Genomic DNA, 19912 nt, shown 5'->3' with positions numbered 1-19912 from the left:
CTTTTTCTCTCACAAAACAATTCTAAACCCGTCTCACTCAATATTGTTTTTATCTTTGCTTTTTCGATCTCTTCAACTTGTTTACGTAATCCCTCTGACTCAAAAAATGGTACAGATTGTTTTTATTTGGGTCTGACCAACCACTTGTGTTGAGCTTTGGCCCGCCACTTGTTGGCCTTGATTGTTCACACCAACCATACGTGCCGTCAAATTGGCAATTTCAGCTTCTTTTTCTTCCAATCGCGTCTGCTCTCGTGCCACCTCTTCCTCTACAGTGTTGTTAGCAGGTGGAGGAACAAAGTTTGCAGCATCTCCATCAGCTGCTGCGACCATAACTGACAATTTTCTCTTTTCTTTTTTTCATTACTCAAAACTCCCAAAAGCGACATGTTTAATCCGTTTGAGACAAACATGACTCATTTAATTTGTTTGACCAGTTTCAACTTGTATTTATTTCGTAAACGGGTTGACCCGTTTAAGACCCGATTCTATTTATGCCAAACTCTAACCTTGTCGTGTCAAATTCACGAATTGTGTCGAAAATTGACAGCCCTACTCAAAAGATGATCGTGATGAAATTATTGGAAAATTGGAAATTCCTTGTAATCGTCTCTCCCCTTCAATAGTAGTAATGTGTATCACAGCTTTGCTAGTAGTAAATATGGAATGAAGGAAAGCAAAGTGGACATTAATTGAAGCAACAAGCTAGACAAGCACTTCCCAAGCAGGACACAAAAAATATGGAACTAAACACGTACAACCTGCATTAATGGAAGCCAGTCATGCCTGCATGGCAATCTACTCACTGTCCCTTGCGTGTGTAATCCACCAAATGTTCAATCTAATGTTTGTGATTTGAAGCTTTCTGAACTTCTTGTACATTATTATGTCTGTATGTTTTAGTTATATATATTGATGAAAGATGATCTACTAGCTAGCCCTCAAAGGAATGCCACCGCTACCATGCATAAGTAACCTTGTATAAGCTGGTGAGTGGTGAAGGCTATAAGTGCTTCAACAGCATGTATACAATTTTGTTGTTCCTCGACTATGTATATAGAGGGAGATCTCATGGAAAAGTAAAAATGCAATGCTAATAAAAAATACTGCAAATATTTGGCATTCTTAGATCCTTAATTTTCCTTGACAAATGCTACTACTAGGGCATTAGGATCCCTTGTAATTGCCTGCCCGCAATTGGACATGCAATTGTGAGAGGCTTCTATACACTACACTTTTTTATCTCAACATGTTGACATGACAGAGTCATAATTAACCATTAGAATTTTTATTTATTTTTTTTGGCTTTAACAAGTGCTAATACACCATGCCACATCAACTTACATAGGAATATTGGTGGGTTATATAGCATATCTCTTTCTAATTTCCACTTATGTGAGCTGGATAATGTGACCGCGAGACACACCATAGTGCTCTAGCAAGGATATGCCAATCGTGTCTAGATGTGATGCAAAGGTGTAAGCTAGTATGACAAGTAAGGGTAGCATAAATTACGTGTACATTGGCCGCATTCTATGAAATGGCTAAAACACTCTCTCATATATGACTCATGGGGATCGGATCATTCTGATGTTTGCTTCCCTATTGATGCATGCAAGACTAGCGGTTTGATTTTGAAGAAAAGCAGTTTTTCCACATTGAGGAATGGTTCTCAGTTCACTCAATGGACTTTCAAAAGAAAACGTATCAAGATTAATCGGTGGGGTAAAGAGTTTCAACTACTCTTTATATAAGCCATGGCATCCTCTTTTGTAAGCTTTTCAAGGTGAGCTAGAGAGACAAAAAGTAATAATGTCTATGGAGTTCTTGATTCGCTTATTTTGTCGCATGAAGCTATATTTGGCTGTCATTCTTTTGCAGTTTGGCTATGCCGGGATGGCCATTATTGCCAAGTTTGCTTTAAACCGGGGGATGAGCCATTTCGTACTCATAGCCTACAGGATGGCCATTGCCTCCCTTGTTATTGCTCCTTTCGCCTTTGTTTTTGAAAGGTCTCTCTCTCTCTCTCTCTCTCTGCAATTTACATCTTCCATGATATAGAAAAGATGAAGAAGAAGCTAAATATACTTACATGCCACCCAACAGGACATCAAGGCCAAGGATGACATTGTCCATCTTCGCGAGGGTAATACTGCTGAGCTTCTTTGAGTAAGAATCTAGACAATTCATCAAAAAATAAAACATTCCAATCTCAAGTTACTTTAATCGTCTACATATAAATATATTTTGCTATACAGCCCTGTTCTTGACCAGAACCTGTATTATATTGGGATGACGTATACAAATGCCTATTTCACATCTGCCATGTGCAATACCCTTCCAGCCTTCGCATTTGCAATGGCTTGGATTTGCGGGTAAGTTTTAACACAGAAACCCTTTTATGCATGTATCTGTATATATATAAAGTGGGGGAAGTGGGAGATGTGTTACTTTGTGTGGGGGTACTTTTGTAGGCTTGAGCAGGTCAATACTAGGAGACTGCACAGCATGGCAAAGATATTTGGGACCTTAGTGGCGGTTGGCGGAGCAATGTTTATGACTCTGTTCAAAGGATCTGTACTGAATCTGCCATGGACAAACGGAAGAAACCATCATGATCATCAATCTGCTGGACCTGCGCATAAGCAAGATGTCTTCAAGGGTGCTCTACTGGTCTTCGGGTCCAGTTTCTTCTGGTCTTGCTTCATGATTCTACACGTTAGTTTCTCAATCCAATGTTTTCTAGTAATATCTCAAAATGGTCTATCCAGAAAACTAATTTCATTGCAAATTAAGCTGCGCATAACCTTGCGAGATGGGCCGTCTCCACTGACTTTAGTGGAAGCATTCCCATTTCCTCCCTGCCTCCGGCTCCTAATATTACTAGGTGTGTGACATAATGGGTGTTTTTTTTTGTTTTTGTGTAGGCATTTACACTGAAAGTGTACCCTGCCAAGCTCTCCCTCACAGCTTTGATATGCATTACGGGAACGGTGGAATGCACCATAGTGGCCTTGGCATTTGAGAGGGGCAGTGCTGCAGCGTGGTCCGTACACTTGGATGCCAAATTTCTAGCCAGTGTTTATGCAGTAAGAAATTCTCCCCTCAACTACTTTTCTGTTATATATTATTGGGTTTATACTCACAGACGTAGTCTCCATTACAGGGAGTACTCTCTGGTGTAGCTTATTATACCATGGGAGTGGTAATCAGGGAAAGGGGACCCGTTTTCTTCTCTGCTTTCAGCCCTCTAAGCACTGTCGTTGTTGCAATTGTGGGCTCCCTCGTATTAGCAGAAGAAATGTATTTAGGAAGGTTTGCATTGATTCCAAAACTTCATAATTAGAACACTAGTTTTTCTCTAAACTGGGTTTGAAGAAATTCTTTTAATTTAGTCTATTAAGCTAACATCCGTCCTTAGAGAATCACATGCTTTAAAGACAGATATCAGTTTAACAGAGATTGGATCGAAGGAATTCAACCTAGTTTAGATAAAATCTGTCCCTAAAACTATATAATACATTCAACACAATATGGTCAATTTTTTTTTATATATATATATATATGGATTTTTGCAGGATTATTGGAGCGGTTATTATTGTGATTGGCCTATATTTTGTTCTATGGGGTAAGAGGATCGACCAGCCTACATCTAGTGACACTGCAGCAGCAAACGAAGAACAGATGGCTACAGTTACCGAGAGTATGGGGACTTCAAATCGTGTATTCGTTGATGTTTCCAGCGTAGTACCGAAGGATGAACATGTTTAAAGGAAACAGCTTAGAATTTGAGTTTTTGTAGTGTGTAATGTAACATATATCAACATGTTCCAAGACACCTAAAATCCTACATTTATTATGTCTTATCTTTTATTAATGATTTCAGAAATACGAGAAGACGATTCTCTTCTATCTATAACCTATTGTCTTTCCCAGACCATTCTCCACTTCCTTCCACAGGCTTTAATCCGCTCCTTCTGCATTAATATCTTTCCCAAGACGTTGACCTAATTTAGAGCTGTGTTCGTGAGACAAAAGCGTGCTTAGTTGAAACAAGCTCTTTATATGGGATTATGGGAGACAGCTAAGATCAGTGTAGATATGGACGTATGATAAACCTTACGCCTCAAATTAGTGTTTGGGCAAGGAATGGGGGAACTAGGATTTAGCCAAAGATGATACAAAAAGATTGATTCTGCGGAAATGTCTGTTTGCAAGATTGGTAAAAACCGTCCCCAAAGGTGGTTCAATGGGTTAGGACCACGCCTCATGAAGCGGAAATCCTAATTCGAATCCCCCTCCTCCTTTTGTGTGGACATGTAAAAAAAAAAAGATTGGTAAAAACCAATTCCGGAGGAAATTCAAGAACCAAAGAGCGGTAAAACCGTCCCTTCGGCCACTTGGGTGGGTCAACCACTCCCAAAAATCAGCTTGATTTGACCAAAGGCCCAATAAAGATGTGGCTTCATCCTAGAATGCTGCTGTAACTACAGGGATTGCAAACAAACACATACTGGGCCTGAAATGGAGTGAACAGCGGCTGGAAAAAAAAAAAAATGAAAAAGACAACAATATTGGAATCTGGGTTCTACTTATTCTATATGAATGGCCAAGTTCATATTATTCTTTGTTCATTTCCTCCTCCCCTAATGCCACCCTCTTTGCCCATCGTCAGCCGGCCCCTTGCCCCGTCGCAACCCCCTTGATACAAACTCCATCTCAAGAACGATCCCCCATCTCAACATCACAATCCCCTCCGCCCCTGCCACCCCCACCTCTTCATCCTGAAGACCCCCACCCTGGGGCCAGACCCCCACCCTGGGGCCAAACCCCCACCACCCCCCCCCCCCCCCCCCCCCCCCACTTTGTGACTTCCGCTCTCCTCCCTTTGCAACCACCCCTCCCCCCAAAACTCCTTTCTTTTTCTTTTTCTTTTTTCTTTCTGATTGTGGTATGCAAACATCTTTCATGCCAACCAAACACCCGAAATATTTTCGACATGATTTTCTCATGTCTCTACCAAACAATAGAAAACAAATGATTTTCCTAAAAAATAATTGAAAATATTTTCCCATTTTATGCAGGAAATATTTCTTCTTGTTAAATAGAATAAATTCTCACTTCCCAAAGAGCCAAACAGTATCGACTCTGACCACGCACCTAACCTGCCCCATTGCTTAGAGAAATTCTTTTACCACCACGAATAACACAACTAACACAGAAGAAAGCACCTCTAGTGCTCCAATCAGACACATCCGACAGATAATCCAAATGTCCAAAATCCAAAATTAAATTAAAATTTTAATTTGCAAAAAGTTAAAAAACCCAAAATATTTATAAACATGAATCAGCTCAAACTATTAAAATCCCCACTGACTCTATATATTCTATAGGTTGTATGCTGCTATGCGCAGATCACATATTCACAACCTCAAAAACGTCAGAAAGGAAGGGTTTTCATCTCAGGATGGCATGATAACTTCATCCTTTCCATAGATACGCTGAAGTTCACGGGTGGCAGCTTGATATGATGCTGAGATTACAGGAGGAAGACAGAAAAATCATATGAGAGAGAATAACAAATATTTAACTTCACCTAGTTACGCAGAGACGATGAAGAGGAAGAAAATGATCTTTCATGTTTGTGCCAAAGCAATCACTTAAAAGTAAAAACCTGCATTACCTTTCCAGATCCGGAAATTCTTCAGATTAATTGGAGAACCTGTCACATTTTGAATTGTATCAAACAGCATCTCCTGAGGAGTGTTCTTCAGCTCTTGAACAACAGCATAGATGGTCTTTCCATTCTCAAAATAAATGTGATTATTCGGGTGTTTGGTCTTGCAACCAGCATGACGCTCAAACTCATAAGCATTTAGAGACTGCAGAGTGCAATCCAAAATACCAGCTTGATCATTAAACTCAAATTGAACATTCTTTAGTCCACTTTCCTCAAAGAAGCTGAAAAGCAATGTAAGTTGCTTACCTTGGAGAGCTGGCAGCTGTCACAGCAACACAAATACCCAGTTCCCTTAATAATTCCTTTAAGATTTTTCTGCCAAACATAAAATTTTAAGCATGTCAAAATAAAAGTACCAAGAGGTTCAGAAAGTTAAATCAGCTTTGCAAATATGGCAAAGTAACATAGAAGAATAAACATACCTCACGCGACCAGGAAACATACTTCACAGGGACCCCATCAAACATACCAGTAGACAACAAACTTTTGACATTTGAAGGGAAGTTGTTAGGAGGAACCTTCTTAGTTGTCTTTGGCTCCTTATTCCTAGGGTTGGCATCAGGTTTAGCTTTTTGAGCATCATTTACAACTGGATCAGCATTAGTTTCAACCAGATCCTTCTGGCCTGATACTTCTGAAGCTTGTGCTGAGTTCTGAGTACTCATCAACAAATCATAGCTACTAATGATCCCGCCAGAGGGATCTGTCTCAGGTTCATCATGAAGCCCTCCAAAAGATATGGTATTGCTCTCACCCTTATTATAGTTGTGACCCATAGATTGAGCGCTGCAATCTCCTTTGTCATAGGGAGATCCCATTGATAAAATGTTGGAATCTGCCTTGTCATAGGTTGGACCCATTGATATGATATGGTCACTCCCCTTATATGGCACCATTGATATAAAATTCTCGTTGGCTTTACCACCCATTGTGATAAAATTCTCATGCCCCTTGGTACAGGAGGCACCCAATGATATGACACTGCTATCTCCCTTTTCAAACGACTGACCCATGGATATAAAATTTCCATCCCCCTTGTCAAAGGGCTGACCCATTGATAACATACTATTGTCTGTCTTGCCATAGTTGTGACCCTTTGTTATGAAATTGTCATCTCCCTTATTGAAGGTGTTCCCAATCAACATGAAATTGTTTTCTGCCTTACTGAAGGTGGGGCCCATCGAGATGGCATTTTCATCCCCATTGTTGTAAGTAGTGCCCAACGATATGGCATTTGTGTCATTCTTACTATAGGAGGCACCTATAGATATTATACTGTTATCAGCCCTACTGTAGGTGTGCCCTATAGATTCAGACATGCCATTGTCAGAGTTAACTTCATTGACTCTAACTTTTCTTATTCCACCAAAACTCAGGCATGATGATGGATCTTCAATGGAATGAGACATAGACAAATCCACCGAAGGATCTTTTCCATACTGATTCTCAAAACCTTTTATTCCCATAACCATATTTCCACTTCCAACAGAAGAAATATTCCTATCAACCAGATTGACAGTCCGTAAAGGCTCAGGTCCGAAGAGGCGGTCAGTGAATTGCCCCGGAACAGATTGGAAGCTAGGACTGTTATCCCATGGAAAAACATTCATATGTGCAACTCCTGAAACTGGTCTTCCATCGACAGTTTCTACAGCTTGCTTCTTGTTGTTGAATAGATCTGGTCCACTGGCATCCATAAACCACTGATGACCACGCTTTGGATCAATTCTGGAAGAACTATCGCAACCCATTTCTCCATCAGTTAGACACCCAGCATCCCTGGGCATCCAAAAGCTTTTGTGCTGAAAGGACTGCCAATAGCAACAGCTTAGAAAGGTTGATGGAGAATGTACAATCTTAAAATAATCACTAGCTTAAGAGGAGAAATGAGAAGCCTGTCTCAACACAGATTTCATGTTTTTTTTTTCTTATTATTATTATTATAGGTATATGATCAACACAGATTTCATGTTCATCAAACTAATTGCACCAATAAGACAAGCAGACCAGCCATCTACAGAATACCGCATTTTAGTACAAAAGATCACACTAGTTAAGATGCAGGACAACAATATTCACAAAGAAATCACACGGTGAAAGTAGGGAAAAGAGAGGAGAATGAAGCTAAAAGAGGGGAAGGGAGAAAGAAAGAGAAGCTAGGGGCAGAGAAAGAGAGAAGGCGAAGCAATTCAACATTTATTTTATTCCATCAAAGTTTGCCTCCATTAGAGTAAAAAACACACTTAAATAGACTAACGACTCAACCTAGGGCAACACCCATTTATTGAATTACCAAAAATACCCTTAACTCTTGGAAATTAAATAAAACATAAAACTAAATACTAATAACCCAATTATTAGACCTAAATAAAATAACATAAAAATAAAATCCGTGTCTTGCCCCTTGCATCAAGTTAAATCTCTAGAAACTAGTCAGCCTTTCATATAGTCATTTCAGAGTGAAATTGAATGAAGTGGTGAAACTTTTCTGACTTATGCAGTAATGCTACCTGAAATGCTCCACAATATTTCAGGGCGGTCCACAGCAATAGGATAGATAATAGTTACTTTTAGCATCCACACTTGCTTCATCCAGAGTTTATATACTACAACCCTAGAATTCCGAACTGAGATGCTCTTCTAATCATGAAAATTACTCAAAAACTTCAACGAGAATCTGTCCAAATCGGTTTGGTTATATCCCAAAGCAAAATCTTGGCATAATGCACAACTGACTTGAAGGAAAGCCCTTTTTTTTTTATAAGTAAGTAGATTTCATTGAAAAGAAAGCGTAAGGCGCCCCTACGTACACAGGAAGTATACACAGGAGAACCACAGCCAACCCGAAAAACCAGAAAAAAAACCCAGGAAACAGCCCCCAAGTCAAAACCTAGAAAACAAAGAACCAACTAAAATACTACCCGCAAAAGAAACCAAACAGCACCCAAAACACCAAGAAAACCTGAGAACAACCCACAAAAAAACCCTCAAAGCAACCAACCCTACGACCTATTGGCCTTGTCTCTCCTACACCTCGAAGAAGCTTTGATGTCTCCGTAATTTACGGAACTTTGTAGATTCCGAAGCTCCCTCTTACTCTCGCGTTTCTTGTTCTCAATCATCTCACCCCAAATCTCCCGATGCTTCTGTCTCTGTTCTTTAGTCACCAACGGATACACCTCGGAGATCTTCCCCCAGAGCTCTGCCTCGATACTCCAACAATCCTTCTCCCAATTCTGATCGCAAACAATAGGATGATCCTTCTGCACAGTACTTTGTAATCTTGCCTTCCATGGCTTTAGCCTTTTCAAAACCTGAAGGCTGCCTAAATTCCATTACAAGAGTACCCAGAAATCTTACTGCCATGCATAGTTTGTTGAAATCTTTGTCAACATCAACCACATTGACATCACACATCAAGGTTCCATTTTTTTTAGGCAAACAAGAATGCTGTTTGGCATAAAACAGGGAAACAATAGCTAGATCTGATAATTTTTCTCAGGAATTAGTTAGAATTCATTGACCTCAGACACCTTCAAACCATATTGTTTCCAATGAGATAAGGTTTCTCATCACAATGTTAAAATCCAATGCAGAAGTTTTTTTTTGATAAGTAAGAGAAATATCATTAAAAAGCGCAAAGCGCAATCAAGTACACAGGAAGTATACAAGAAAGACATCTAAGAGGAAGAAGAAAACAATACAAGGAAATCATTAAAACTAAACGATAAAGGTGCGAGGAACGCAGCCGACCAAGAGTACAAAGAATGAAAGAAAAAGGAAATGAGTTCCTCAGTGGCTTTTTCTTTATCCTCAAACTGCCTATCATTGCGTTCCTTCCACCCCAATGCAAAAGTTCCCAGCCAGGTCTGCCAGATAAATCTAATGAACTAGATTTTTTTCCCCAAATTAAGATTTTACTGCATAGCCAACAAACTCTTAAATGTAATTTGTCAATAACTGGTCCTTGAATCCAGCGACACTTGGCTAGTAATGAGAATGAAATGTTAATAGATGCTTCCAAACTTAACTCCATTTCACATGCCCAAGCTATACACATGGCATGTAATACATTTCCCAATCATGGAACAAAATCTTGCTCATTTACTACTATATCAATCACTCGCTTAGACAATATGGTATTCAATGCATATTACTATTGCATAACTATCTCAAAAAGATATTCAAGTATCAGAAATTATGGATTCGGTTCAAATATTTTGGTAAACACAGAAATTATCAGCAACAATTTAATGAATTTTGTTTGAACAATTCACATATTTACAATTGGAGAAAGCAATAAAATAAAATCAAACAATGAACTAAATACTTTTTAATCCCAGTATTGAGTTTGGTATTACTACAAGAACTTTTCAACTCTATAAGTACACTACCATATCATCTACAACTAAGACAAGTGACAGCTACTTTCGTAATCTGAAGTCAGTTCAGATTTATCTAAAAAGAATTCATATTTGGTTTTAGGATATGGAGAAGGTTATTTATGGCACAGATAAAGACACTTTTAACTCAATGAAGCAGAAATTTAATTCACAGGATGTAGAGATGTGTCCTATGGAAAGATGAATAAATATATATATTTGAACCACCTACTTTTATCTCCTTCAAGTTTTAAGTTAACTTATTCAATTGTATTTATTTTCCGTTATAAATACGAACCAAGTATTTTAAATTTTCAATCATCAAGTTTTACAGAGCAAAATAACAGAAACATAACCAGGGGAGTAAATGGTATAATTACATCAGAATTAAGTGCAAAAAAAATAGTAATGAACATTTGGACCTGCTTGGTGGCATTCCCCACTTCTTTTGGCTAAATATGTCAAGCTACAACCAGACTTCCTGATTTCAAAACCCGGTTGTTTTAGGTGAGCGGTGGGGAGTTATAGATGTGGTTACCAAAGTGAGTGGTTAGGGTGTGAAATTATCCAAGCAGCTTAAGTTCAGCTCATAATCAGCTTGTCTTGAGGCTTGCTCGAGCTCGATCATCAGTAAATGGGCCAACATTAAATCAAGTTTTTAGATCACCGTACCTTTGAGTGAGCTTAACCATCATGCGACTCAGATCAGCTTGGCCAAAGAAATTTACGCTCATTCATACACTAGCCACCGGAATAGATTTATAGTTCACTTATTATTAAACATATTTAACACTTAGGATTGTTCACTTTAAAGGGTTCAGCAAAGGAAAGTATTTGACTCCAAGCCTTAGAGCAAAGAATACTTGCGTTCAAACCTTAATTAATTTACTTAAGCATAAATCCCACACACACATACATATAGAAAGTTAAAAATAAGGTATTAGTTCTGAGTTGAGCTTTGACTCTTACAAGCACGTTTGACTAGAGCAAGTGAGAATGTGAAGCCAATATCAAACATTTAATAAAGATTGCATGGCAAACTTGATCAGGCTATTCAAAACTCCATTTAAGTTCAAGCTTGGTTCAAGTGTTTGAACTCACTAATATGAACTTTGGTAGGGCTCAACTCAACTCAACTCAACTTGGCTCGTTTTTTACTAGGATCGGTTGTCAAAGCAAAGCAAACTCACTGTTCAATGTTTGAGTAGATAACAGAAAATTATTAGAGTGCCACAGTAAATGTACCCCTGCACAACACAAGCAATGGTGAAAAAGTGCAAGCTAAACTAAATAAAAAGGACATTGAACGCACATTTAAATGCAAGGATTTAATAATTGCATGTGGCCATAGTATTTTTGGCTCGTAAGTGACATAGAATCAGCTTCACTCTTTAGGTGTTAGATTGAACCAGGTTATGGATTTGCCCACATCTTAAAAATTTGGACATGAGTCTAGTGTGTGTTTTCTTATCAAAAAAAAAAAATTTGGACATGAGAACATGGTTGAATTGCAAAGGTTCTCCATCTTTTTCTCTTCTTCTTTTTTTTTTCTTTTTTTTTTCCCCTTTCTTAATACTTGGTATTCCCTTCTTCCATAGCTGAGGATGTATGTGTGATGTAATGTGTTTCAAATGGAAATTCACTCATTTGTAATTATTTCGACATTATAAGAAAGTATCTTTCAGGAAATTCTAGCAAACAAGGGAGTTCTCTACCCTTTTCATTGGAAACACTAATATACCCATTATCCATATTAGGTCATGAAAGCGAAGTACTTCACACTATTGAAGCATCCATATAAGGTGGTTGGCCCCAATAAACTTGGAATAAGATTGAAAAAAATGTTATTTGATTACTTCCTTCTTTTTTATGTTGCCAGCGGAGGTTAAGTATATTTATTAATTAAACAATAATGAATAATGATACAAACGGATTTTACAACCTATTATGACATATGCCAGAATATTTTATCCTAAACCTTATTTGGTTGAAGTATAAATTACTTTTATAGTTAAACTACTAAAAGCATGATCACAACTAATCTTACTACAATAACAAAGGGATCTCACAAAAGAAACAAAGAGATATTATTTGATTTTTTTTATTTTTTTTATTTTTTTATTTTTTTTTATAAGAGAAACAAAGAGATATTATCAAGTTCATATCATTGCTCTTAAACTTGCATCTAGCTAAAGATGAAGGTGAAGCTCTAGAAACTCTCACAAACACAAAGCCTTGGCGGCATCAATTTCTAACAAAATGGGAGTTTCATATAAGATGGAAAGCATCACTTGTTGAGACCTGTCATATGTTTGAGGCTGATCCATCACGTTAGTTTATTTCTTAGTACTCATGAATGAATCGCTTTTTAGGTGTCATAATTCAAGCATCTAACGTGACGATGAGTTCTCAGTCCACGAATTATGTAGACTTTTTTACAAAACTCAGCAATCATGCTTAAGTTTGAGTATCTTTCTTCGTTTTATACACAAACAAATGTTCTGGAGGTGCCATAATTCTTCTCCAACATATGTGCTCTCGACCTACACACCAGTGACCTAGATCACTTTCAAGGATTCCTTATAGTAACCTAGATCAATTTAAAGGATTCCTTTATTCCTTCCTTTTTGGTATGGAGGATATGCATAGTTCGACATACATGTTGTACGCTCTCGGTTTCCTTTTTAACCCAATACATTGGCTTTTTTGGCCTTTTTTTTCTTCAATGTTTTACATTCTCTCAGTCTCTCTATTTTAATTTTATGGGAGGAGAGAGAGAGAGAGAGAGAGAGAGAGAGAGAGAGAGGGGGGAACCACATCATTTGTGAAAACTTGATCAATATGTGCCAACTTTCAGTTACCACTTCACAAAATTAGTTATACTACAATCGAATTTCACAAAACAAACTTCAAACAAAGTCGCCTTACCACATGGGCTCCCTCTTCCCTCTTCTTACATCTTGAGGTACTTTGGGCATGAAAAAGTAGGTGGGATTTCTAGTCAAACTGTATTTAAAAAGAGGAAATATCATATCCTTTATCCATTTGTGAGATCTCCACATATGTTACTTGGCCACAGTAAGATCCTTGTAGGTCTTCCATTGAACAGTACGGCACGTTTCCTGGGATTTTGGAAATATTTTTGCATGATAGGGAGATTTCACAAGAGCTCATAGGAAAGAAACTCATCACTTTCCAATTAATCCTTTTTATATATTTAAGGCCTTTAAATGAATTAAGAAGCTCAAGCTCCACCTAGTTAAAGCATAGTGAAGCAGATTTAGCAAGTTAAGTGGATCAAGTTAAAGCTCCAAACTAGGTAGCTCAAATAACTCAAGCAAATGTTCCGTGCTAAACTCCAAACTAGGTAATAATTAGAATAATTAATGCATTCTAGATATTTCAATAATTGTTTTCATAATGAGTATGATTTTATAGTGTGAAAAGATGTGCAAAATGGAAGAGCCTTGCATTCTTCTGCATGCTGATTAAGCATATAAAAAGCATACTAACGTTCACGTCAACTTCTTTCAAGTTGTGGCCTATAATTGATGTTTGAGCTCCCCAATGGGAAATGATCGCATAGATATTCTAAAGCACCAATTAATTACTGGTTACAATAAAGCCACATTTGTTTTATGGTTTTGATCCAATTACCAACACAGTTCCCAAGTCCCTAGGCCAAGCCTGAGGTACTCACAACTTTTAGAATCCTAGCTCAATGTCAACTCATTAAATCTCAAGCCTGAGGACACTGAAAACTCTAGCAGTTGTCCTGGCTCAGTGGGGATCGTCAGAAAAAGTGACCAAAAAATCTTGCCCTAAACACATAAGTTCCTTTTATTCCCAATCTACTCAATTTCACAGCAAACAACTATCCAAAACGGGGATTTTCTGTAAACCGCCCAATATTGCACAACTTAGTTTTGTTGTGCCCATTTGGGAACTTCCCCCACCCCAAAAAAAATAAAAATTATCTCCTTCCCCCTCTTCTTTATCCTCTCAATCAAACATCAGGATTTGCTCTCCCCTCCCTCTTCTTCATCTTCCAAATTCTCCCAAAAACCCATATTGTTAAAAGTCAAAAGAAAGTATATAGATGGTATTCTTTTTTTCCTTACAGAAATAAGATTGATTAGGTTGATTTTTTTATTTTAATAAGTAATCGAAATTTATTAAGAGCGAAAGGGCGCTACCCAATACACAGGAAGTATACAAGAGAGAACACTTACGAGAAAAAGAATATGGATTAGGTTGATTGATCCCAAAGACCCAAAATTCAACCTAATTGTTATAGGGTTGGATCCAAGTTGCTGAAATCTAGCTTGCTTTTGAATGGGTTAACTCCAATTCAACAAAAATGATTTGACATATTGAAATCAGATATTGAAATTTTCATGTGAGTCACCAAGGGTGAATTATTACCATATAGATGATCTATTGGAACTGAGTAGAAAAAGGTTTTCGTTATGATAGCTCGAGGAAAGATCACAGAATCAATGAGGTAGAATTAACCTTTAATGCACAACATTAATTTCTGAAAAATTAATTAAGAAAAAAAATAATCATTTGCTTACTTAGTGGCAGGTTCAAAATCATGATAAACTCCTTTCTCTAATTCAAAGTCCTACTCACTTGGTCCATCTCTTTAATGTTTCTCTCTCAACAACCCCTTTTGCACTAGCTTTTAGTTTATTTGGTTATAAATGCGAACAATGCAGCTCTAGCGACATGTTTGTACCAGAAATTGACTTTTATCGATATATGAAAGATTAGGAAACTTGTTCTGTGATGGACTTTCATGTATAAAAAGTGGTTGCTAAATGCTTTGAGATTATTGAAGAAAGGGTTAGGGTTTGCCTGGTATCCGGAAAATAAACAACCACAAATCACTAACCACCAACTTGACCCATCAATCGTGATATGAAGCTTTTCATAAGAAACTCTAGGAGGTCTATCCTTGCAATTTGATGAAACACTAGGTTGTTGAATATCAAATACAATAGATTGATAATAGCAATAACAACCGGATGTCCACCTTTTCAATAGTTTCACAATCTTTAAGCAATCTAACATGGAGTGGGAGAGGGCTAGAACTTATCCACTGTCACTTTTCAGTAATCCTAATCCAGTGAGAAAGTGGATAGAATTATGATTGTGGAAGGAACTCCCGGAAAGACTTGATCACTTTGCAAGCAAAAGGTGCTCCCGAGCATGGGCAAATTTGCTCAAGTATCTCTTTACTCATCAAAAACCCTTCCGAGAGAGACATAAAATGTTGCGGTCCCCAAATCGTAATCATGGGTTTGAAGTGAAGAGCTATTACTATACTTAAAAATCTGGTCAGTCTTCCTTTTTACTTGGAAGAGTGTTTGGAAGGTGAAGGCTCCACCTCGTATTGCTTTCTTCACTTGGCCGGCGGCTTTGGGTAAAATTCTTACAACTGATAACCTTAGGAGGTGGGCTCTTACCCTTATCAATTAGTGTTGTCTTTGCAAGAAAAGCAAAGAGACTGTAAACCGCCTCCTCTTCCATTGTGAGTTTACTAACGAGAAATGGCATTTGGTTCTCATCTTATTTGGAGTATCGTGGGTCATGCCTAACAATATTGTAGAGCTACTTCAATGTGAGGTTGCTTGCGCCTTATGAAATGCTATTTTCAGCCACTTTTGGCTGTCTTGGGTTATGCCGCATCGGGTGGTTGATTTATTCGTTTGCTAGTGGACGGGTGCATGCTTTCGGAGTACTATTGTGTGGAGGATGATGCCTTCTTGCCTTTTGTGGTGCTTGTGGAGAGAACGAAATGATAGAAATTTTGAGGACCAAGAAAGGACGTTAGAGGAGCTCAAGACCTTCTTCTTTTATTCTCTTTTTACTTGGACAGCTGTATACTTAGCTCCCTTAGTGTTTAGCTTTAATGATTTTCTTATTCTTTTTTCTTTTCCTAATTAAGCGTTTCTCTTGTATATTCCATATGTACCTGGGTTGCGGGCGGGGATAATCCAAAGAGGCCATACGGAAAGTCATCTCTACTCTTCTAATGTGGAGCATTTGGAAAGAAATAAATCGACGTCTTTTTGAGGACCGTGAGTCTAACATGCTTCAACTAAAATCCTCCTGTTTGAGTGTCCTCTTAGATCGGGTTGTAACTTTTGTTCCTAATTTCTCTTCCTCTAAACTTGTAGATCTTGTTAACTCCTTAACTTTTTGACCCCAATAGGGTGGTTGCTTCTCTTGTATACTTTTCATGTGCAATAGCTTTTCTTTCTTCTAATGAGTTATTATTCAAAAAAAGAAGAAGAAGAAGAAGAAGAAGAAGATTTGCTCAAGTATCTCATCTAAAAACTGCATGTCTCAGGTTAGAGACATGTCTAGTCAGTCTAACTTAGGGGAAGTCATCTCTCTAATTGATTGTTATAGATAACTACATCGCTTCTTCCTTCTTTACAACTCTATAATGAGAGTTATGAAATCTCATCTAATTACCAAATTTCCATATACAATGTTATTCTCTTTATCTTGAGACAGTTGCATTTGTTTCTCCTTTGGTGTTTAGTTATCATGATTTCCTTGTTCTTTTTTATTCTTCTAGCTAGCTCGGTGTTTTTTCCTATATACTTCATGTGTACTTGGTGCCCCTTACGCTTTTAATAATATCTCGATTGCTACTTAAAAAAAAAAAAAAAAAAAGCTTCAAGAAAATATCTGCAAATGGGGTCAAATAGTCTATTCGTTGTTACCTATAATTCCAGTTACTTATATACCATAAATAGGACCACATTATATACTATAAACAGGAAAACATTACCTCCACACAAGAAAATCACTGTCAACAAGTCATTTAATTTATCCTATAAAAAGGAAATTGAAGGTGAAACGGTTCTTTATAAATGGCAAAAAGGAAGAGATTTACATCATTATACCATCTACTTATTGTGCTAATTTTTGAATAAATAGACCAAGTAATGCGGCTTTGTAATAATTAAAGAGACAACGTAATTGAATCATAACATGGTCACCGTTATCGAATATCCCGGACAAATAATTATTATATTCACAGAAAAATGGACAAACTGGGGATTCAACCAATGGATACAAAAATATCATAAGCCCATTAACTTATAGTCTTTAAATCCTAAAACCCAACACAAAGGAACACCCTTTAAATCCCAAAGAAGTACAAAAATATTCAACCAAACGAAATAAAACATAGCAGTAGCAATCGAAAAATACACCACATGCAGTACCATAAATTGACACAATTTCCAACATTGACAAAGCCAAAGAAAACCTCTTGAGCGCGAAAGAAAATCAACACAATATCACCAAAGTAATCCAACAGAGCATTTGCATGCAAAAGCTTCGATCAGAGTTCCGGGCCTACCATTTTATGATCCCAGCCAAAGCAATACTCACTGAGCCAGCCCACTCTCACAAAACTTGATCCTTCACTACGTCGTTTTGCCCATAAACCCCACAAAGCACGCAAAGACCAGCTCAAAGCCTCGCCAATTCAATCTACAAACAACAGCAAAACCTAACACTTCAAAAAACAATTCCACACCCAAGAAATCGAGCTTCGATCACATACGGCATGCATTCAACGATTTAGAAAGATCAAAACGCATCGTTTAGAGAGAAGTGAAACCCAAAGCGATCAGAGTGAATTTCAAAACCTATACACACACTAAGTACGTATATCTATATATGTGCACTAAGATGTGGCAATGGAGGCCAAGCCATAAAAATTGAGATGAATGAGAGGGTTCTGGGTTGAAATTACCTTCGCCGGGTATTTGCCGGGAGGATTTTCCGGCGGCTACACGACGGAGACAGAAACACAGACCATGAGAAAAGGACTTGAGATTATCTCTGAGCTTGTTTGTGCTTTAACTATGACGAGAGACATTGTATGGAGCTCTGTACCATTTCCATTTACGGTGGGGTTCATCTTAACGGCCCACGTGGGATTTTGTGGGCCCACGAGTGGGTTTTATAGAATCGTGACCGTTTAAACTATACCATATATGGAGGAAGCATATGTGTGAATGCATTCAAGTAAAGCTTACCATACGAACCTGATATGCCACGTGCTGGTTCTTTATAGGTTTTCACGTGTGCCTATATTGTGCTCCCGACTTTGAACGGATAATCGTATGCATGTGATGCATGGAGGAAGCGCTGTGAGCCCGATGCTCTGTTTGAATGTTAAATTTTTTAAATTAAAATTGAATTTTTATTCTCTTTGCAAATTTTGAAGCTGGCTTTTTTAAAAAAATTGAATAAAATATAACTTATTTAAAAAAAAGTTAAATAAAATATGATTTATTTTTAAAAAAAAAATAGAATCAGATGATAAAAAAACCCAAGGATTTTTCTCCGCATAATGCCACGTGTCTTCCCCAGTTAAACAAGGGGTTCAGATCTCGCTGTTTTATCATTCATGTTATCGTCGGCGCAGGAGATCTTAGCCCTTTTAACTCCTTAACATTCATTGCTGTGAGTAGTTTTTACTTAGCTTCCAGCAATTAGAGTTAATGAGCAGTTTAAAAGCTAAAGCTAAACAGTTGGCAGACAGATATCGATATTAATTGCCTTCCAAATACGGCTTAGTGATGGGGAGATTAAGGTAAATGAGCATGCATGTGATGCTCTAACATGGTAACATTTTATTTACCACCCATTAACATAATAATGACAGTAGCCAAAAATATTAGTTGGTTTACTGTCACCAAGAATTTGGATAAATTTGAAGGAAATTAAATTGACATTTATTTTTAGAATACGCGAATATCAAATACTTTAAAGACGTATATCAATTTAATAGACTAAATTAAAAGGAATTTATCCGATTCAATTTGAAGAAAAACACGTGAGCTCCACTTCGTTCTCTTGAGCTAGGGGGAGGCGAGTGGTATGAATTCGAAATATTGAAATTTTCAAAATGAGAGAGAAGCAGTAATGGAGAGAGAGGCGTTCGAAATGGATAGTTTTTTTTTTTGTTTTTTCAAAATTATGGTAGAGAGTGTCGGGAAAAAATCACGTACATGCACTGCAAAGGGATACTAGGTTTTAGTTTTGGAGGCCCTCTTTTTTTTCTTTTTTTTCTTGACGTGGCAACATGAGGTAGCAGTGACACGTCGTGGAGTCGAGCTGTAAAAGTAACTTTAGGAGTACTCATAATTAGGGATGTTAATTTTCAACACCATCCGCGAATTCAATACGAACATAACACAAAATTAGAAGGTTATGAGTTAAATAGTCTAGCATGTTTAATTAAATGGGTAGGGTTAAGCTTTACTTATATAGTCTTATGCACATACCTTAAAACGACTCATACCAACCATGCGACATTTAGAGCTAATAATTTTTTACACGATCTGCAAACTCGATACGAACCCAAAACAAAATTAGCGGATTCTAGTTAATGAGTCTAACCCATTTAATTAAATTTATCATATTAAAATTGACGAATATAATTGTTGGGGATAAATCCCACTCAACCCGATCCAAATAGGAGATTCAAAAGTCAAATAGGTCCAAACAGATAAGAATAATGATCATATCAGAAGTCTAAGAGGATATCAGATCATAAGTCTAAGAAGATATCAAATCAGAAGTCTAAGAAGATATCAGATTGGAAGTCTAAGAAGATATCCAGTTAGAAGTCTAGTAAAGGATTAAAGTCCAATTAGAACTCGGACAGCAGTTCTAAATCAACAAGGAGCAGGAGTCCTAATCCAGGTTTGACTCCACCTCTATGCCTATAAATAGGCTCATACCCCAGGTA

The 19912-nt window shown here is 37.5% G+C and overlaps 2 protein-coding genes across 2 annotated transcripts; one reads left to right on the top strand and one right to left on the bottom strand.

Annotated features, from left to right (window-relative positions):
* The first annotated feature begins 1812 nt into the window (after positions 1–1812).
* On the top strand, positions 1813–3771 carry LOC133862389 (WAT1-related protein At2g39510-like). The gene is made up of 7 exons (XM_062298182.1): positions 1813–2012; positions 2107–2169; positions 2259–2375; positions 2475–2718; positions 2928–3089; positions 3167–3315; positions 3579–3771. Exons 1-7 carry the CDS (start codon positions 1813–1815, stop codon positions 3769–3771), a joined length of 1128 nt encoding a protein of 375 aa, XP_062154166.1.
* Positions 3772–5270: 1499 nt separating this feature from the next.
* LOC133864029 (uncharacterized) lies at positions 5271–18056 on the bottom strand. Its single transcript, XM_062300214.1, has 6 exons — positions 17906–18056; positions 17507–17640; positions 6163–7551; positions 5987–6055; positions 5684–5882; positions 5271–5533 (listed from the first exon to the last, which is right to left on the bottom strand). Exons 2-6 carry the CDS (start codon positions 17507–17509, stop codon positions 5463–5465), a joined length of 1731 nt encoding a protein of 576 aa, XP_062156198.1. The 5' UTR covers positions 17510–17640; positions 17906–18056; the 3' UTR covers positions 5271–5462.
* Positions 18057–19912: the final 1856 nt, after the last annotated feature.

The sequence above is a fragment of the Alnus glutinosa genome, chromosome 3, assembly GCF_958979055.1.
Source record: "Alnus glutinosa chromosome 3, dhAlnGlut1.1, whole genome shotgun sequence".
Classification (NCBI taxonomy): domain Eukaryota; kingdom Viridiplantae; phylum Streptophyta; class Magnoliopsida; order Fagales; family Betulaceae; genus Alnus; species Alnus glutinosa.
The sequence above is the reverse complement of the archived record's forward strand: the minus strand, read 5'-3'. Positions and strand labels throughout refer to the sequence as shown.